Source organism: Rissa tridactyla, chromosome 9 (assembly GCF_028500815.1).
Source record: "Rissa tridactyla isolate bRisTri1 chromosome 9, bRisTri1.patW.cur.20221130, whole genome shotgun sequence".
Taxonomy (NCBI): Eukaryota; Metazoa; Chordata; class Aves; order Charadriiformes; family Laridae; genus Rissa; species Rissa tridactyla.
This window is the reverse complement of record NC_071474.1, coordinates 12967404-12988713: the sequence shown is the minus strand read 5'-3', so window position 1 is coordinate 12988713 and position 21310 is coordinate 12967404. Positions and strand designations below refer to the sequence as shown.

At 40.8% G+C, this 21310-nt stretch overlaps 1 protein-coding gene across 8 annotated transcripts in view; it reads left to right on the top strand.

Moving 5' to 3' along the window:
- SEMA6D (semaphorin 6D) overlaps nucleotides 1-14578 on the top strand; it is a 30469-nt gene extending 15891 nt beyond the window's left edge. For 3 of the 8 annotated variants that reach the window (XM_054214896.1, XM_054214903.1, XM_054214895.1), the window contains exons 2-19: nucleotides 1121-1277; nucleotides 1643-1754; nucleotides 2345-2405; nucleotides 2549-2611; nucleotides 2702-2803; nucleotides 3025-3115; nucleotides 3393-3512; nucleotides 3972-4060; nucleotides 4813-5030; nucleotides 5139-5270; nucleotides 5468-5623; nucleotides 5707-5880; nucleotides 6635-6775; nucleotides 6878-6955; nucleotides 7762-7853; nucleotides 8195-8251; nucleotides 10089-10256; nucleotides 12361-14578. In XM_054214896.1, the coding sequence (XP_054070871.1) occupies nucleotides 1169-1277; nucleotides 1643-1754; nucleotides 2345-2405; nucleotides 2549-2611; nucleotides 2702-2803; nucleotides 3025-3115; nucleotides 3393-3512; nucleotides 3972-4060; nucleotides 4813-5030; nucleotides 5139-5270; nucleotides 5468-5623; nucleotides 5707-5880; nucleotides 6635-6775; nucleotides 6878-6955; nucleotides 7762-7853; nucleotides 8195-8251; nucleotides 10089-10256; nucleotides 12361-13664 (3267 nt within the window). In that variant the 5' untranslated portion in view covers nucleotides 1121-1168 and the 3' untranslated portion in view covers nucleotides 13665-14578. The remainder of the gene's footprint in view (nucleotides 1-1120; nucleotides 1278-1642; nucleotides 1755-2344; nucleotides 2406-2548; nucleotides 2612-2701; nucleotides 2804-3024; nucleotides 3116-3392; nucleotides 3513-3971; nucleotides 4061-4812; nucleotides 5031-5138; nucleotides 5271-5467; nucleotides 5624-5706; nucleotides 5881-6634; nucleotides 6776-6877; nucleotides 6956-7761; nucleotides 7854-8194; nucleotides 8252-10088; nucleotides 10257-12360) is intronic. The other 5 variants (XM_054214897.1, XM_054214900.1, XM_054214902.1 and 2 more) reach the window with 5 other exon arrangements.
- Nucleotides 14579-21310: the final 6732 nt, after the last annotated feature.

Sequence of the window (21310 nt, the reverse complement as noted above, 5' to 3'; positions counted from 1 at the left end):
CGGGGCTGAATGAATGCCTCCAAAAGGTTGGAGGAGGGAATAGTACTATATTTGTCAGGTTTCTGATGAGAAATATGACCCCTGCCCAGACCACTTGCAGTCATTAAGGATTGCATTTCACTTTGAGATGCGTTTTCTTGCATCCTACCCAAATTGCAACTTGAGTAGTTACATTCTGCTCACTAAAATATCCCTGCGGTTTAATTGGAGAAGTTATGTTTCCCTTCCCCTCTTAAAAGCTTTGTTGTGTAATGTTGTGGTGCTATCATAATATGTGCTGTATAATCTGTAGAGCACACGCCCCCACAAAAAAAAAAAAAAACAACCCACCGTGGAAGTCTCTGTGAAGTTGCAAGCTTTCTGCAGTAACAAATAGAATTAGGGGGAAAGCGGCATCTTGGGAACCCAGGTCAGCGTTGTGCCCCCATTTGTATCTCTTGCCACTCTTGCAAAGCCTGTGACAAGCCCCGTCACGCTGCTGAGGCACCATTTTTGCATTTACTTTGCACACGTGTATATCACTGCGCAAGGCAAAGCATCAAGTGCCTGGTCCTGGACATAAGGTCTTTCTTTGGCAATGAGCATGTTAGGCTTAGTATTATGATGGCACAGCCTGGAAACAAGCAATAATTTTAAAACATGGCATGGATGTTCAGACAGATTGTGTGTGTCATGACGTTTTGTGGATAAGATTTAGGTATTTTATGGGGAAAGGGTTTTATTGGATGACATTTAGTGATAGAGGGGATGGAAAGAGATTGCAGTTTAATTAAAATTCTAATCCCAAGTTTGCCAATTTTACTTGCCAGGTCAGCAGCCTGCATGTTCTGTTTGTGATTCCCGTGAATTAAATGGGCTGACAGTCGTCAGCTTCTTCGGAAATGCCTGTAAATCCAGCTAAAAATTAGCAAACATCAATATGTTTCGGAGCAGCTTTGAGTAGGGATATGTCACGCAGCAGTTTTCCATCAATGTACATACAGGAGCCTTTCATAAGCACCAATTTAGTCCACTGCTGCCAGTGCTCAAATACAAATGAAAAAGCCCTTCTTCTGCAGTAGGAAGTCACGTTTACTGTCCTGTGCTGATGAAATCTCACTGGCGTGTTCCTGTTTTCCAGGTAGTTAAACAGTGTTGCCACAAAGGTAGTGCTCATCTTTCACCAGCCATGAGGCTTCCTCTGCTTTGTGCCTCCGTGATGCTAATGAGTCTGTCCCAGTGCCGAGCTGTCAGCTTCCCTGAAGATGAGGACCCTATTAACGTTGTTGACTACCACTGTAAGTAATCTGCAAATGGTGCTAACCACTAGGGAAAAAGTTTTAATGTGAGGTTTTTTTTCTTCCTTGGGAAGTTAAAAAAAAAAAGTCTGTTTTCTTTCAAATTGAAATGTGTTTACTGGCATTGTATCTTTAATAGAACGCTTAATCATTTTCTTAAAAAAGCAATCAGAAATACAGCAATAACTTCAGGAAAAAGAACATTTGCTGACATTAGCCATCTTTTTCTCATTTATATTCAAGACATTACTCAAGGAATTTAGTTTAAACCCTTCTACACCTAGTATATACAGCTAATCAATGCCATATATTGATTCTTTAGCTCTATAATCCTGAGTGATGGTGTAGCCCATTTTTACTTGCAGATTCAAGGCAATATCCAGTATTTAGAGGACGCCCTTCAGGCAATGAATCTCAGCACAGACTGGACTTCCAACTGATGTTGAAAATTCGAGACACACTTTATATTGCTGGCAGGTAATTTTCCTTCACTCAGTTCATTAGATTAAAATTCTTTTCTCTTCTGGTTTTGCGTTAATGTGTAAAATTCATTTAGAAAAATCTGCAGAATATGATAAAAATTAGAATTGGGGGAGGACATCCCAGAGAAATATACCCTATCTATGGCCAGTGCATGAAAATTGGATTTGAAGGCTGCAGTTACTGTAGTTATGCTAAAACCAATGATCAAATACTCTTTTCCCTCTTTTATATTGCTGCCCTGATAAAAACCTCTCCTGATCATTTTAAACTTGGACTGACACATGAGGGATGTAGGAAGTGAGGATAACACACTTGAATATTTACAGTCGGGATTAGTCTTCAACAGAATGGAAAGTCAGAGCTGGATGGCTGGAGACTGTAGGTGCGGCCTAAGGACCACACCAATAAAAATCAAAACCACCCCACGTTTCCCATGACCGACCTTCAATTTGTATTAAACACAGGAAATCATAAGCATTTCGTAGAAGTTTCTGATCTAACACTCTAAAAATAGGTTTAGTTTATCAAAAAGAAGGCCAATGAATTAATGAATTTACTTATGTCTTTTTACTCTTTGCAAACAGGGACCAAGTTTACACTGTAAACTTAAATGAAGTTCCAAAATCGGAAGTTACTCCAAGCAAGGTGAGTAGATACAGGTGCTGGCAAGGAAGAGTTATTTTCTTTGGGTTTGATTTTATTAAGATTTTTTTTGCGGAAAGGAAATCAAGTGTTCTTTTTTGGTCTAATTTAACGGAAATTAACATGGTTCTGGTTTGATTTAACAGAAATTAACATGGAGGTCAAGACAGCAGGACAGAGAGAACTGTGCTATGAAAGGCAAACATAAAGTAAGTTTAGCACATACATTGTAGAAAAACAACACTAATATTTATTATATATGTGAAGTCTGTGATTAATACACCTTACTCTCTTTTCAGGATGAATGCCATAACTTCATTAAAGTCTTTGTTCCAAGAAATGATGAGATGGCGTTTGTCTGTGGAACAAACGCATTTAATCCTATGTGCAGATACTATCGGGTAAGAATATAGAAAATGTCATTAATCCGTTACTGGTTTTGCTTGCACTAATTTATGCTATAGCAAATACATCCACTGTGACTGGAAAGTACTTCAAGGTGAAATAAAAACAGACAGAAGCCAATGTGCTGAATTAAGTTTTCTGGAAAGACAACGTTATGCTTTTGTGCCAGTGTACAAAATAGAAATGACACTATCACCCATTTATTTTTCTTCTCCAGCTGAATACCTTAGAGTATGATGGGGAGGAAATTAGTGGTTTGGCAAGATGCCCATTTGATGCCAGACAAACCAATGTCGCCCTCTTTGCTGGTAAGAACTTTTGCTTGTAATGAGTCTAAATGATTAATGACACCAAAGGAGCCAGAGAGCTTTTAAAGCAAGCACAGGAAAGCTAAAGGTGTCATGGTGCCCCTGCTCTTAAATTTTTTAAAGGGCCTCCAAAGGATTAAAAGCTGACCTGTTAATAAATAGGTTACAACAATTTGGGGAAAAGTGGCAGTAAAGAAATGGGGAAAAATACAGGCTAGTCAGAATTCTGTAGATTATTAAAGGCCTCTTAATACCACGTTTTCAACTTCCGTTTTAGATGGAAAATTGTATTCGGCAACAGTAGCAGATTTCCTGGCAAGTGATGCTGTTATTTATCGCAGCATGGGGGATGGATCTGCCCTAAGAACAATAAAGTATGATTCCAAATGGATAAAAGGTAATTTGGGGGAGTATTTTCCCATACACATGGCAAATGTAATTTGAGTGGCACAGAGGGTCAGGTAATTCATAGCCAGCGTGCTTTACACATATGCTACAATGTCAGCATACCTGTGGCTTTCAATGCGGTATGATGACGATAAGAAAGCAGCTTAATACCAATACAGCAAAATTTTTGTTAAATACATCAATGAATGAATCTGCAGTAACAAAATACCTTAGCTGAAATGCAGTTCCTCTGAGGCCTTTTTACAGTCCATTAGCCAACATTAAAGACCTCAAGTACATTTAAGCTCCAGTGCACCCGTATTTGGACATCCTAAAGTATCTGGAAGGCTGGAGCTCATGTTAGCTGCTATGGACCTGTGGAGAAGCCGCCAAGTCACACAGCGTAGTCAGTGTCATACGCCGATTGGGTACTTCTTTGAAGTAACCTCCTCCTTGCTCTTTCTTACAGAACCACACTTCCTCCATGCCATAGAATACGGGAACTATGTTTATTTCTTCTTCCGAGAAATTGCTGTAGAGCACAATAATTTAGGCAAGGTAGGTATCGCCATGGCGAGCTGTCACGTAGCCGTAAGTTGTAGCAGAATGAGATCATCCTAAAACAGCATCAGTAACAAGCACAGTTTGCAATATGAAGTATGGACTAGTACAAAGTTTGCACAGTTTTCCCATCATTATAATCTAGAGGGCTGGGGAATGGGAAGAGAAATACAACAGTGCATTCTTCTACCAAAATCTTGTTTCTGTTCTCTGTGCCTTGCCGTTAGGCGAGCTCGCTACAGGTATCTTTTGGTGTTGCTGTTGCCTTAACACTTGCGGCAAGTCATGGAAAATCTGAGGATATTTTCATGCTTATTAAAGAAACAAAAGAAAACAACACAAAAGAAGAGTTTCAAAGAACTTTCTCTAATGTCCCTGGATATTGAATAATTCAGTCATGCCAGTACAGAGTATAATGCTCGTGCCTCACCGTGGAAGGATATTCTATAATAAATTATTAAATCCTTTACACATGGTTAATTAAAGTCCTTAAATCTCACTAACAATATGATTTTGAAGGGAAAGAAGGGTGGGCACAAGCTGCAGAGCTGCATTTGCTTGGTGATACATTAAGATGCCTGTGCACTACCAGCTAAACTCTGTTTGTTTTCATCCTTTCTGTGCAGATAAATGGCAGCGTCATGTTAACAAAATTATCTTTGGTGGTTTATTAACAGCTCAAAAACAAGCACTGTTTTCCTTGCACTCTCAAGCCTTTCTCCCTTTTGCTTTTTTTTTTCCATTCACAGGCCGTGTATTCCCGTGTGGCACGCATATGCAAAAATGACATGGGGGGATCCCAAAGAGTCCTGGAAAAACACTGGACATCCTTTCTGAAAGCTCGTCTCAACTGCTCAGTTCCTGGGGATTCATTCTTCTACTTTGATGTTCTGCAGTCTATCACAGACATAATAGAAATCAATGGAGTCCCCACGGTTGTCGGTGTATTCACCACACAGCTTAACAGGTGAGAGATGAGCAACCTTACATCAAAGGTACTTCTCTGGTTCTCTCTTACACTGAGATTGGTGTCAATGTAGTCTGAGTTCTTGCAACTATTTTTCAAATTTTACAGCATCCCTGGTTCAGCAGTGTGTGCTTTCAGCATGGATGACATTGAGAAAGTCTTCAAAGGGAGGTTTAAAGAACAAAAGACTCCTGACTCTGTTTGGACAGCTGTACCTGAAGACAAAGTACCAAAGCCAAGGTAAAAGGTTCTTCCTTATGATGCCGTAATATTGCCCGTGTAAAGAGCTGTCTTTAAATCGGCTGCGCTCTTGAGTGTCTTGTCGGGTAAAAACCAAAGCAGAGCTTTACACTTCAGCCATAAGAATGCTCATTAGCAGGCTGCCTTCTCTCATTAACTAAAATACCAAGAGGAAAACAATGTTGTTCTCTTTTCAGACCTGGCTGCTGTGCAAAACACGGCCTAGCAGAGGCTTACAAAACCTCCATTGATTTCCCTGACGAAACACTCTCCTTCATCAAATCTCATCCTTTGATGGATTCAGCCGTTCCCTCAGTCATTGAGGAGCCCTGGTTTACCAAAACACGTGTCAGGTACGACAGCATTCAAAAATAACCCATGTGAAAAGGAAAACAAGAAAACATGCTGTTAATGATACGCCTTTTGGTCTTGATAGGTACAGATTGACAGCAATTGCTGTAGACCACGCTGCTGGACCCTACCAGAACTACACAGTCATATTTGTTGGCTCTGAAGCAGGAGTAGTACTTAAAATCTTGGCAAAGACCAGGCCTTTTTCTTTGAATGACAGTGTGTTACTGGAAGAGATTGAAGCATATAATCATGCAAAGTAAGTATTACCAGAACACCTAAGCCCTTCGTCTAGTCCTTGGTACCTAGCTGGAAAAAATTGTAGTAAATGAAAACCAACTCATTATCACCAACATCACCACTTGTTTGTCATTTCACGGTGTTCCTCATGTTGAATAACCTGAAAATATTTGGCCGCTTGCCATTTTGCATGGGTTGAGCGAACAACCTAATTCCACTCCAGTGACGTCAGTGATACAGTCTAAGTCTTCCACAAATAGATACACTTCTTCCTGAAAATGAAACGTCAGAACTGTCTGCTGTTGTTAAAAAGAAATGATGTGAGCTTATCTTGAGGGTTTCTCAAGAGTGACCAATAATGTATAAACTACATCTAATCATTTTAAACTTGTTTGTTCTGGCACAAAGAATTTGGGAATGGAAGCGTTCCAATTAGACTCTACAGTGTCCAGTACAGGACTCCTGTGCTGCCCTGTCGAGATACTTACGCCAACTGAGAGAACAAAGAAAATGGATTTGGATTTTTTTTCCTGCATAGTTCAGTGAAATTGTCACCTAGCTGTAAATAAGAGCCAGAAATCGGCATTTGATAACCCATAGGTTTGTTTAGAAAACACAGCAAAGACCACTAAGTTACATTTATATATGTAAAAAGTCTCCTTTCAGTATCTACACAGACAATAAATAAATAAAATGTTTGCAGTGTAAGCGCTGCACAGAGTACTACACTACAGCTACTAAAATAATGGCCTCCCTTTATTTTTGCTGAACAGGTGTAATGGTGAGAGCGAGGAGGACAGAAGAGTCATTTCCCTTCAGCTGGACAGAGACCACCATGCTCTGTTCGTGGCATTCTCCAGCTGCGTCATAAGAATTCCTCTGAGTCGGTGTGAGCGTCACGGGTCATGTAAAAAGTACGGCCCCGTTCCTGAACCTCCCCCTTAAAGGAAGGGCACCAACATCTCTTGGGAAGGAAGTAAAAAATGCATGATTTTTTGGGGTTTTTCTCTTGCAAGGGCATGTATTGCTTCACGGGACCCATACTGTGGCTGGTTAGACCACGAGACATGTGGAAGAGTGACACCAGGCATGCTGTAAGTACTGCTTTTCAAATTAGCCCAGCGTCTCTACATATGCTTTATAGACCACAGGAGCTCATATCCTCTGCCCGTTCCTTGGACTCAATTAATAAATCTCCAGTTTTTAGGGATGTTTTTTCAGTGCACTGTATACGTAAGAGAACAGAATGCTAAAGTCTGACCTAATTCTGCAGTCTCTAGGTGAAGACTTATTTTCAGTGGGCGTTCTACATGTGGGGGGGAGGACAAGCAGACCTGTAGGAAGAGCAGTTTGGAAGCAGGAAGGCAAGAAATTGCTGCCTGTGAACCTGAGCAGCTCAGAGAGGACAGTACACAGTATCCCCTCCCAGGCGTGCTCACGGACAGGGCACGGTCAATTGCAAAAATAAAAGCACAGGATTCACAGAGGGAAAAGAGTAAGATTTTGCCTCCGCGCTGGAGCTTGGGTGATCTATATGCATACCAAAGGCGTTTTGCACAAATCAAGTCTGTAATATATAGTGCATTAGCAGCTGGATCGTAAAAAGAGGGCTTTGTAGCGGGCCAGTGCAAACTTTAACTAGTATAATTGGATGGTTGTATCTAAAACCAAGAGCACACCCAATGTAGAAGACATGATGAACTTGCTGAAAAAAGGGGGTTTTTTTCTATTTCCTGGCATAAGCACATACATAGAGTTTTAAAGCCTGGTTATAACTAACTTGAGCATTTTGTAAAATAATTTTTGGGGCCATACACTAGCTCTTGTATGTACTTGCATTTGCTGCTTCCAGAAAAAAAAAAATCACCATTTGTTTCCCTACTAATACTGTTAATTGCAGGTTCTCTTTGTTTGTTTCATACAACCACAGCACCGGAGGATATGTACAAGATGTCGAATACGGCAACACAGCGCAGCTTGGGGACTGCCATGGTAAGGCATAGTCATTGCTGCTCGTTTGTGATGTCTCAGCAGTAGTCTGTGGCCACGCCTCATGGATGTTAAATTTATGATGAGCTTTTCAGTAACATGATGAACACGTCGCCTGGTGTTCCTGTGAATGTTCACAAAGCTGAGCTTTTTGGTCCTGGGTGGCAGAGTTTTGTCTTTCCTTCACCAGTTTACAACTGTTTGGGGTCTACAGCAAAGTATTGAAGAATTTCTTTTTTGTAACCAGTAATATTTTAGTTTTTGTTTTCCATTACTCAGGTTTGAGATTTTTTGCTTTCTTTTTGTTACTTTTTACTGATTACTTGTTCCTTTAATTCTTTTAGAAATTTTGCCTACTACAGCTACACCAGATTACAAAATATTTGGCGACCCAACATCTGGTTAGTTTTTTTTCATTTTTTTGAATTAATGACCTTTACTTTCCTTCAGTTCAGCATTTTCAGCCCTTTTTTCCTTCCTTCTGCACAGTTGGCAATCCTCCATTTTTGTGCTTTTACTCATGTTCCCACCGATGGTAAAGATAGTCAGACTCTTCTCACTCAGCACTTCACCCTGTGTAGCCGCATGTTAACAGCTCATTATTTATTGAGACATCTTTTATTAAAGAGCCTGATTAACATAGATGACATCTTCACTGCACGAAAGTCCACTAAGCTTTACTCTTTATCCCCGGCCATGCATTTGTGAATGCCCCTATTGGTCATCTCTAGTAGATGAATGGCAGAATTTCATCATCTTCCTCCTTGCCTCTCCTTGCCTCTTTTCCTTCTTTCCCAGCAAGCTTTTTGCACAAATACACATTGTCTAAAATGTGTATTTCTATATTTTTGAAATGTTCTAAGTAGCTTGTGCTAATGGAAGAAATTTAACATCACAAACTGCGTAGTTGTATGAGGACTTGTGTAGACAAAGGTGGCTTAGAAACAGCTTTATGCGATGTTGTCAGATGGACTTTCACATCCTTTTCTCCTTCAGAGATTTTTCTAGTTGTGTTTTCACCATCAGCCCCTGGTGTTCAGGGAGGCAGGAGCCAGTGCTCCTCTGTTGAACTCAAAAGCAGAACCTGCGTTGACTTCAACAGGAGCAAGACCGTGCCCTTATTTTCCAGTCTTGGTCTCTGCTTTCAAACCAAGGGACTGACAAATATGAAAATAATCTATTTGTATGTTAACTTTGTAAGAGTGCAGCAAAACCAAGAACATTATTTTGTGTTTTGGTTTCTGATGATATTTGCACCTCTGTACCTTGACAAGAAGTAATGTTTGAGACAAATATTTTGCAGATATATTTACCCATAATGTAAGTTAGAGACTCAAGAAAGCAAAACAAAACAAAACTGTGTTACATGGAAATGCTGCCTCGCTTGCATGAGTGTTTACTTTATCAAGTGAATTTTCAAAGCGATACTTTAGGACACAGATGCAACTGAACCTTATTTTCAAGTCCTGAATGAGTGTGTGCTTTTGAAGTGCATTCTCAGTCAGATCTCGAGTCATAGATGTTCATGCCTAAACCTACGGGGACAGTGAACACAAAATAGTTGAGTGTGCAAAGTAGACTTTGGATTGTAAACCCAATTTGACGTGTTCCCTCCTCATATGCATTTTCACATAGACTGTGGTGGTTCTGTTCAGCAAACGTACTGCAGAGGAGCCGGAATCTATGCAACATTGTTCCTTAGGAACCATTACAAAATAGAGGTTAAAAACATTCCTGTCATCCCCACCTGCAGAAATGGCTCATTCAGCACTTCTTGGTGTACCATAATAGCACTAATGGAGCTGATCTGGTTTCTCAGGCGTAACCTGTCATGACTGTGTATCTTTCCAAGTAACTTCTTTTTTTTTTTGAAGATGTTTAAAAGGCAGCCAAGTATGTTGTCTCCAGTGAAGAATATAGCAATTAAGTAGAATCAGTTTTGCTTTTCACCTCCACCAGTTGCTTACTTTAACTTTTGCACCGCTTTCATGTTTGACTTCTCTGGCTTTTTGGCTAGCAGCCGTTGATGTTTTAATGTATTTTTTTTTGTACTTAAAGTTTTGAACCAATTGATTTTAATCATCGCTCTGTACTTCTGCAGAGTGTAGGGGGTCACATTTTGCTCTGACGCGTAACTCCCATTAAATGCTGTCTCCAGCTGTAGCTTAGTTGTGCCATGAAACAGTGAGGAAAGCCTGACTGTAATACACATTAATAAAAATCTGTTTGCCATCACAGACATGGAGTTCTCCTCACCTTCCATTACCACAATGGCAAGTATCCCAGTTATATCACCTAAAGTGATTGGTTCCTGGAAACCTAAAGTGACTGGCTCTCGGAAATTTGTAGTTCAAGATGACCCAAACACTTCTGATTATTCTGATCCATTATCAGGTGTCCCAAAGGGTAAGGCCTTACCAGGGAATACATTGCGGCTGAATGGAAACCTGATAGTCTCAGCATTGTCTAAGGCTTAAATGTAACAGCCATGATTGTTAGGCTATATTTTACACCCATTTCCTGTGAATATGCGGACAGTGCAATCATGTTTTTCATACCTACTTATCCGGTGTACAAAGTGCTGCTTAGAGCTTATAATGGGAAACACAGATAATAAGCTCAGCCTTTTATTCCTGGGGTGCTCCAAAGCGCCCATTGAAATCAGTGGGAGTTCTGGATGCATTAAAAAAATTACATTCAAGACCTATCTGCACCTCTGGTGGTTGCTTTCAAACCAGTCTAGTTGGGGTAAGACTATTAGTCCTCATGAATGGTTGCTTACAAGAGCTTCATGAGGGTTTTTTGTTTGGTTTGTGGGTGGGGTTTTTTGGGAGGAGGGGGAGGAACAGAAAACAGAGCACAGGTCTGTGACAGATCCTTGCGTTAAACGGGGCACATCCCAAACTCTGCCCGCCTGTAACGTGTTGCTGAAGAACGTGGGTCAGATCTGAGTAAGGATGTGCTGAATTTTTATTCTCTGGATCTGAGCAACACTTTCCAGTACATAGACACACATGGGTTTCAAGCCACACACAAAAAAGAACCATATTCTGCCTGTGATTCATCTTCCTGTAGCCATTCTTTCAGCTAAGTGAACCTTTGATTAGGCTCTTACAGCAACAAAGACTTTAATTCAGTAGGACTATTGCAGTCAACCAGAGAATCGAGAAGCTTCCAATCCCATAACCAAAACTTAACAGAAGTCTTCGTCAGTACACAGAATAGCCAGGTGACAGACATGTTTGCACAATTCTGTATTTACTGAAAATCTCACCAGCCAAAACCCATTTGTGTGTTATTACCATTTGCCAAAACGTATCAGGTTTCCTATCAGCCATTACGGCAGTGCATTTGTCATTTTAATTTGTTGCAGTTATTTTCCATTTTGCTACGTTATCATTTGGTCTTGGTTCTGAATCGCATTTTGTGTCATAGCTATTAGCGAACTTTACTCATGTTTTCTTTCTTCTTCTGCACAGTGCCATTAAAACCTGTAACCCTGAACATTAACAATGTTCAAAGGCCTTGCCTCTAACAAAAGTGAATCTGTTCCTTCCCTTTTGCTCTTTCAATTTAACATCCCTTGGGATAGTTAACAGAATTACTTTCATTAAAAACTAACGTTGTCTTAGCTGCAAGATGTCTGTGGTTGCTTTAAAAATCTCAAAAAAAAAAAGGGAGCTTGTTAATACACAAATAAAAAACTAATCCAATATTCAACTTCTTGGTCTAAGCTAAAAGTTTTCTAAATTTTAACATTCTCTAATGATTTAACCTTGCAAGTTGTTTTTTTTAAATGTTATACAAGTATTTATGTTCATTATTGATTAAAAAAAGAAAAGAAAAGAAAAATTAGTGCTCTAATAGAATGACATAGTCTTGAACTTCAAAAATTGTACACTTCTCTAATGCAAGGTGTGCCGCTCCAAGGCTACCAACCTATGGATGTATTAGCTCAGAACTTTTGCACCGTATTACATTAACGTGGTTATAACAATGCAGTATATGCATTATACAGTTTTACACAACATTTGCATAATCCCGTCTCTCTTTTGATACTGATTTATGAGTTGGGCAGAAAATTAAGAGAGAGATCCATCCATGAGTTATTAATTGCTGTCTGGCCCAGTAGCACCTTCTAACCTCAATTTTCCAGCAGAAATCATTAATGTTAATAACATACAGGCCCCTATTTGCGAGCCTTTAAGGAAATTTGAGGACACCCTAAACTGAACATGAGGAGAGAAGCTTTGACGAGCATTCCTCATTATCAAAAAAAAATGGATGGTCTTCATTTAGACTGATCAATGCGCATACAGTCATTTTTATTTATAAAATTGTTTGCGTTCACCAGTGCTGTGGATCGCAGGATCCAACCGAGTTACAGCAAGACCAGGCCCAGAGCACTTACAAACATTGATAGACATTTCCCTGAGGGAGGCCACCTTCTTCTGAAATGTATCAGTATGAAGTACGTGTAGATTTACGATATACCGCATGTCTTTTGCAGGTGTAAGGTGGGAAGTACAATCAGGAGAGTCCAACCAAATGGTACATATGAATGTCCTAATCACTTGTGTCTTTGCCGCTTTTGTCCTGGGAGCCTTTATTGCGGGAGTGGCCGTTTACTGTTACCGGGATATATTTGTACGGAAATCCAGAAAAATACACAAAGATGCAGAATCGGCTCAGTCCTGTACTGACTCCAGTGGGAGCTTTGCTAAACTGAATGGGCTGTTTGATAGTCCCGTCAAGGAATATCAACAAAACATTGATTCACCCAAACTTTACACAAACCTGTTGACGAGCAGAAAGGAGTTGCCACCAAACGGTGATACGAAGTCCATGATGATGGACCACAGGGGCCAGCCTCCGGAATTAGCTGCGCTTCCGACTCCTGAATCTACACCAGTTCTTCAACAAAAGACCCTGCAGGCTATGAAAAGTCAGTCGGACAAACCACATACTAACCTCAATGCTTCACGAAAGGAAACCCCACTAAAAAGCCCTCAGTTTTTCCCTTCCAGTCCTCCACCCCACTCGCCTCTAAGTCATGGACATATTCCTAGCGCTATCGTTCTTCCCAATGCTACCCATGATTACAACACATCTTTCTCAAATTCTAATGCGCACAAGGCAGACAAAAAGATGCAACATATTGATCATCCCCTTACAAAACCATCCAGCAAAAGAGACCACAGGAGATCTGTTGATTCCAGGAACACCCTGAATGATTTTCTGAAACACTTAAATGAAACTACTAGTAATCCCAAAGCAATTATGGGAGATATTCAAATGGCCCACCAGACTTTAATGCTGGATCCAATGGGAAATATGTCTGAGATCCCACCTAAGGTTCCCAACAGGGAGGCATCTTTGTACTCTCCTCCATCAACTCTTCCGAGAAACAGCCCCACAAAACGAGTGGACGTTCCCACCACTCCTGCGGTACCAATGACCTCTTTGGAAAGGCAGAGGGGTTATCACAAAAATTCTTCGCAAAGGCACTCAATATCTGCCCTTCCTAAAAACTTAAACTCACCAAATGGTGTTTTGTTATCCAGACAGCCTAGTATTAACCGTGGGGGGTACATGCCTCCCACAGCAGGCACAAAGATGGACTACATGCAAGGGACGCCTGTCAGCGTTCACCTCCAGCCTTCCTTGTCCAGGCAAAGCAGTTACACAAGCAACGGCACCCTTCCTCGTACGGGAATAAAGAGGACACCCTCCTTAAAACCCGACGTGCCACCAAAACCCTCATTTGTTCCTCAGACAACTTCAGTCAGACCACTGAACAAATACAGTTACTAGGACATGTCTGTGCTAAAAATGAGTGTGGCGTTGACCTGTACAGGTTGTGAGATGATGTGGTAGACACATACGACAGAGACTCGCTTGTTATTAAAGAGAACAAAGTGGCCAAAGAAACTGTCTGTACTTCAGCAACATCTGTGTCTTGCCACATGTAGCTATAGCAAGACTTCGTGTACTTGCTGAGAGCAAACACAAAAAACAAAGGAAAGTGCTGGTCATTACATTTCTTTTGTTTGGAGCTAAGGAGACATGTAGCACAATGGGGTGGGGGCTACTTTACTGTTCTAAATAGCTAAAAAACAAGTTTGTGGGAAAAAAAATCAGTACGCAAATACTTGAAAAATGGGTTCCATTTTAGACTGCCATTAAGCGTGGTCCTTCCCATTAAATGTGAACATTTTAATATGTATGCATTCACCTTGCCTCTTGCACAAATGTCAGAAAATGGTAATGTCTCAATGAATATCTGGGTTAATAATCAATTTGCTGGAATTCAGTCTCTGGCCCGACTGTAGCATTATTATTTTTTTCTCTCCATGTGTGTGGCATTTCGTTTGTGCCACAGATAAAGCTGTGCGTGTGTGTGGATGTGCGTGTGTACTGTACACACTAGGATGTACTTAGATTCCCATTGCATCTTTTATGCTATGGAATTGTTTACATTGAGCATGACTGAACAAACAGATGACTCTGCCTTCTGCAGCCCGTTGGGTTCAGTTTGGAGACAGCTAAGGATGAACTGCGCATCTCTGCCAGCCTTCCGAATGGTAACGCCTTGATGAAATAGTCACCCAGTGAAAGAGCGCGGCTACGTTTAATTCTTCATAACTCTTGTTATGCTGCTATTGATTCAGAGCTGTGCATTTCAAATCTAGTGTTTTGGGCTGGAACGGGGGAGTTTTACTGTGTTTCCACAGTGCCTCCATCCAATACCTGGCCACTGTGAACTTGAGCCCCTGTACTTCTCATTGAGGGCAGCTAATAATCAATTCACTTGGCAAAGGCCTGTGTAACTAGAGAAGGTTACGTTTTTGTTGCATTTAATAATGCCCTACACGCTGATAGACTCTTGTCAATAAAAAAGAAGAAACATTAATTGGCCTGGCAGAAGCAGTCTGTGAAAACTCAACAGTAGTGCAATCAATTTGTTTTTGTTGTGTAATGTAAGGTTTTTTTCCAAAGTCATGCAGGTAATGACAATATTCTGTAAATATTATGTGTGAGTTTACCTGAATCTGTGCATTTTGTGCCTTATTCATGCAAATGATAAAAGTACTAAAAAAAAAAAAAATCTGTCAAGTGTTCTCACTATAGCACATATCTCCCGAGTGCCAGTTGTAAAACCTCTCAACAGCACCCAAAAAAAAAAAAAAGAAGAAAGATAAAAGGCAAGAATAATTAATGGTAACTAAAGGCAGCCTACAATCCAAGAAGACAGCAGCATTAAATCACCTTACCATGATAAACATTCCACTCCAGCTCTCCGAAGGATCAAACAGTTATAATGTGAAATCAAATGAGGTTTCTAGGGTAATGGAACACCTGCTAAAGTTGTGTAAGCTATTTAGTAGGTTTTGCAGTATCCACTTGCAGCTGATGTTCAACACAGATGGCTGTTCTAGCTTGCAAACTACACACTACCACATTGTTTATTGAGCATAACTATAGAAATAACCATGGCAGAGCAATATTCATGAATTAGTGGGACAAATAACTGCAATGGGTTTCAGAGACGGTAGAGATTTATATTACGTGTTCAAAGGGGAGAAAAGGTTAGTCACTGAAAACTGGATCTCTGTTATGGAACAAAGGGTAGAAGTAGTCATTTTTTCCTTGTAAGGCTGTAAGGGACATTTATTTCCTGAGACCTCTGGATCCAAAAATCAATGATCTCTCTTCCTAAACACTTCTGTCTCGCAACTAAAACACTACAGATTAATAACTATTAAAAATATACTCGGTTGTCAAAAGACACAAACTGATCCGAATTCACTTTACAAATATTAATTAATACAGACTTGTGTGAAACCGAAAGATAAATGTATGTGAACCCTGATAACCTCCTGTAACATTGTGCTGCCTTGTAGATGGTAATGTGAGTTCTCTCAGTATTTATGTTGAAATTTCTAACATTCAACCTAGTCCTTATTCTGTTAATTTAATAATAAAAGATGCTTTATCCATTTGTGCAAAGGTAAACGCAGATTGTATCTTTTTTAATGGTACGGCATAAAAAAAGTAACCTTTAAATGAAGCTGCTCTATACTATAGAGTACTTTAACATGTATAGATATCTTGTAAACTTGTATTGTGGATGTGTAAATAATACGTTCTTTGGGTTTTTAACACCGCATGTAAAGTCAAAATAAAATATTCCAATGTACTGTGTGTCTGATTTCATTATTAGCTAAGCTAGTGTGAGGTGCGTTGTTGTTGAGATTACAATAGAGGAAAAACCCTGCTCGCCTTTAATAGCTCTGTGAAGAAGGCGCAGAGCCATCAGCCTTTCATCAGCCTTACAGGGGACTTGCAGAGGTGGACGGCGACACACCCAGGTGTCCTTCCATTTTCATTGCAGCCACATGTTGATGCACATGTTCTTGAGGGAGAGTGAGTGTCTGTTGATGACTTTCAGCCTCCTGAGTTAAATATAAACCATCAAAGTAACGCACGGAGTGGGAGAGTACAGCACAGACTCGGGGTTGCCCATAGACACACGGACAGATGCGCTCAATTTGGAAATAGGTAATACACGCCCATATGAAGCCCTCGCTGGAGCTTGAGCCAGGTTTCAGCTGGGCTCTGGTTCCCGCAAACCTTTCTTGTTAAGGTTAGAAAAATAGCAATTTTGTGCAAATGCAGTACAGTTTTGAAAGAAGATAGTGTGTTCCTTCTATCATGTAGGCTACAAAAAGATAGAAGTCGTTTCTGGTAAAATTAATTGCAGACCCTGCATAGCAGGACATTCCTAAATACGTAACGAATGCTTAATAATTGAAATTCACATTTCAGGCAGACAGTAAAGCCCAACAGAAATATACATGCCATATATTTAGTATGTGCCAGCATCACACGTAATTTTAAAATAATCAAGGTAATATTTAGTACCAGAAACATAACGTATTCTTTTAATTAAAAGTTGATTTTAGATAATGGATAAAAATGATTTGTTATGAGATTACGCTGGCAAGGTATTAATCATTTTAAATTACTGTGCATGTTATAACAATACAATGGCACCTAGTTGTATCTTACTAAAAAAAAAAACTTCTAATGGGAAGAGACACAATGTTAAAAAAAAAAAATCCCAAACCTATAATGGCTCAATATGTGTTTTTTCTAGTGCAGAAGCAAATTTAGATTTCTTTTTATTGATGTGGGTTTTTTTCATTGGCTGTCTTTCTATATGAAAAGAAGAGTCAAACATATATAGCTGTTACATGCTGCAAGCCTGTGCTGCTTTGCCACTTGAAAATTAATTATGCCTTTCACATGAAAGCATCAGCCAGTTTGGCTAACGGTGTGCCCGCTGTGGAGGGGCAGTACCTTTTGAAGCACACCTACTTGAATAATTATCAGTCAGGCATTAAGGGTGGTAATAAGAAATTACACATAGGTATTTTAGTGACATATAAAAGTGCATCTGTAACACAAATTATGGACTATTTTTGTTCAGAAAGTTTCTGTATTTATTTTATCTAAAAAGGTGTCAAGTGACTGTTCTCCACAGTTCCTCGTTTTGGTCTATATTGGAACCAGCCTTCACTTAACCAGAGCAATGTGGTGGCTGGGTGGGTCTAGCCAGACAATCGTCTCTCCCGACAGGCTCTGCTGGGCTACGTGGTGGAGACGAAAACAGAAGGCGACGAAAACAAATATTCATCTTTTATTAGAAGAATAAGTAGAAGAAAAACTCTCCCTTTACTAACAGAGTGGGAACTTGGCAGCCACAGGCTAACCAGCCGTAACAGCAGCTTTTAAACTGCTTTGTCTTTAATGACGATGCCAAAGCAGCCACTTACAGGCTCCCCATTCTGAAAGAGAACTGCAATAAGGAAAAACTTCTTAAGGAAAGAAATGAAAGCAATTTCAGTTTTTCTCCTCAGATGCTCTCCTGGGTCAACTGGTTGGTTTTAAGCATCCTGAAGTCGCTGTTGAAGAGCAATCCACAGCCAGGTCGGTAGCCGATGAGCGTGTGAAGGGTGCTTGATGCTGGCGGGCAGGAACACGCTCGTAAGGGGAGGTTGCAGGCCCCGAGCACAGTTGGCCGGAGCGGCCAGGACAGCGTGCGCAGCCCTGGTGTGGGTGCGTGAAGGCAGAGGAGTGGCTCCCGCTCGTCTCTGGCTTTCTTCATTTTGTTGTTAAAAAAAAAAACCATAAATAATGTTGAACAGAACACAGCCAAGTAAAAAAGACAAAACAAAAAAGGGCTGCAGGCCCACAGTAGTGAGATGATTGCAAGAAAACCAATTTGTAAAGCCGTGCGTAGTTATCTCTATGGCTGCACTGCCAGCACAAACCTGCAGCCTTTTAAATTGGGGTCTTAAGTAATCAGAGCAGATACAAAAATCAGGATGCCTCTGTCCTAGTGCCGTCTTGCTAATGACTCACTCTGTGACCCTGGCAAGATTATGCAGGGTTTATTCAGTATCATGGAGCCTCAGAAGGCAGTGTTCTTAGTTGGAGTACGTGCAGTTGGTCTCTTTGTAACGTTTTCTGCTTATGAAGTTTTTCATATTTTTTTCTTTTTTTTTTCTTATTTTTTCCTTCTCCCTCTGTGATTCCGAGTGCCAGCAAGGGCTTCTTGCAGGTAAATAAAGGGAAAGAAAAATCCCTTCCCATCTGGGAAAGGTTACTATTTGCAGGAATAGGGAGGAGTTGGCTGGTATTTCCCCAGGTGCCTATTAATTTCATGGGATGGAAAAATTTTTTTTAAAAAATTGATCACGACAAAATACCTCATAAATGCAGCATCTGGACTTCAGCTGGGATGTGCGAGCTTTTCATATAAAAAGCAGTACCAGGAGACCAACCTACCAAGACTGCATTTGTTGTTCAAATGTCATCATAGCACAGTATGAAAGAGCAAGAAACCAAAGGATTTGGGAGGGGGAAAAAAAAAATAAATATTTAATTAGATTTAGCTTTGCTCAGAGAACTAGAGATTCTCACCTTTTTATTCAATCATACTAAAGTGCAACTGGTGTGAGGGCCTGACTCTGGACCAGCCATTGCTGCCTGCCTGCAAACAGTTTTGTAGACATATTGCATTGGCCTGACACATCTGAAATTATAATCTGCCCTGAACTCTCAACTGAGAAACCGTTTCTACTCTCCCTGAAATGAAATTTATTGGAAGCTCTGATTTTATTAGTGCATTCTGAATTCATCCGATGACCTGATTTATGGTCTGCTTGCTTGCTTTTTTCCTACAGACACCAACAAGTTTTTCTGAGCTCTGCTCGTTAAAATCATAACTAGATCCAAGTCTGTCCTACCGTGAAGGCTGCTGACCAGAGCGGAGATGCCAGAGAGTGACCATGTTTAGGTAAAGTTGGAGAAGTCCTTGGGCTGCGATGGTGACGCTGCGTCCTGTCTGCCGGACTGGTGCCTCTGCCCCTCATGTCAGCCAGGACGAGTGTTACTCACGCTCCTGAAGAAAAGCTACCACACGGCCAAGCTGTCCTGGCCATTTTCAGGAATGGTCTCCATCTGTCAACAAAAAAGGGAGTTTACTACAGAAAAACTTGAATGACCAAAAAAAAAAACAACCCCAAACCAACCCCAAAACCAACCTGCACACATCTTGCTGTCCTTGTTTTGCGAAAACCAGGCTGTTTTTCCAGGGCAGCATCCCTCTGACTTGCACAAAAATGAGCAAAGAATAACAGTTCTCAATAAAATCCTTCTACAGGATCATACCTGGCTGTAATAGCTGTTTTGTAACTTTTTCCAGTAGCTGACCTTAAACATTGGCAAAGGCAGACCATGAGCTAACTGGTCTGCTTCTGTAGCTGTGTGACAGCCTTTAACGTATGCCTATTCCTGCGTGGAAATGGATGGCTGCCTAGGAGGAGAAGAAAGGTGGCAACTGGCTTTTAATTTGGGTCACTTTAAGCACAGGCTTATTTCTCAAATCTTTGATTTACAATACTGGTCCCACATGAGGAAAAAATAATCAAAAGTAGATCAGAGCAGATGAATCACGAAAGCAATGCACAAGCAAGCTGTACCTTGCCTCTCTGTGCAGTCAATATCCATCTGATTACTCCGATTTCCTCAGGAATACATGTTGGTCAATTAACAGCTTGGGATTTTTTTTGTTACAGACTAATGGCAAATTTTTATAATCAGGCCGTGCTGTATAACTATGAATGGCTATTAGTCACAGGTTATTGTGCCTGGCCAACGATTAGGTGAGCGAGAAGCATTTCCAATATTAATGCTGTATGTGAGAATTGATTTCTGTGAAAGCTTGTGCATGCAGCTCTGACATTCAGTCTCTGTCACTGTTAGCACAGGTGAAATACTGACTCCATCGAATGAGATGGCAGAGCTGCACGGGGCCAGGCTTTCACCCTCAATCACTCAGACGTTCCCAGAAAGCAAATGCTAAGGAGGTGTGAGCAAGGCCAAAGCAAAATGGGATGCACATCTGCAGGAAAGCATTTGCTGTAACAGGACGCGGACTCAACATGATCTCTGGACACGTTTGTTTTATAAGGAGATCAAGGCTTCAGCATAAGAAAAATGCCTCTGTGGGAATGGCCTGCTTTTTCTGGGTTTTGGAGGGTTTTCCAGCAGGTACTGCAATGGGAGCTGAACAGGCTCGCTTAGGCCAGCTCACATTTTGTGTGTGGAGTCTTCTTGCCATCCCTGGACCACAGTGTGTGTGGTTGTAAGTTTGCCTGGTTTTAAACTCGCTAGAAAAGCCCCTCATAGATTACACTCAACTGGGACATAAGGTGCCAAACACCAAGCTCCCAGGCACAAGAGAAAACCTATATAAAGGCACCCACTGAGCACACTGAGACTGTCCTGTGGGGAGCTGCTTGTGCTAACACCAGCAGAAGAGAGTGTTTCGCGGTGTTTGTTTAACTTCTGTTGGTAACACTCACGTAACAGGTATCAATATATCAAAATCTCAGATTCACAGAACGGCTGCGGTTGGAAAGGACCTCTGGAGATCATCTGGTCCAACCCCCTTGCTCAAGCAGGGACGCCTAGAGCTACTCAAGCATTCAGGAAATCAGTGAGCTAAATTAGGACCCTGAACTGAAAGACTGTAAAAATGATTACTCATCCTTGAAATCCTTTCTAGGAGAACTTTCAGATTAAGCCAGTCCTCTTGCATAAAGGGGAAGTCTTCCCTCTACCCAGACGGAGGGGAGTTTGGATATCCAACTACTATTTTTATTGCAGCACTTATTTCTCTTTGACAAGCATAGAGTGCACATCTCAAATAGTCTTTCACTGTTCAGATCCCAGAGGGTATCAGCTGATCCTACCGCACAACGTACCACTCTCCATGCAAGTCTTTCATCTGAAGTGACATCATGATCAAAGGCGAGGTTATACGGAGTGTAGCGCACTGCGAGAAAGTCACGTGAGCTGCTTCATTACTGGGATGCATAGTTCAGAAA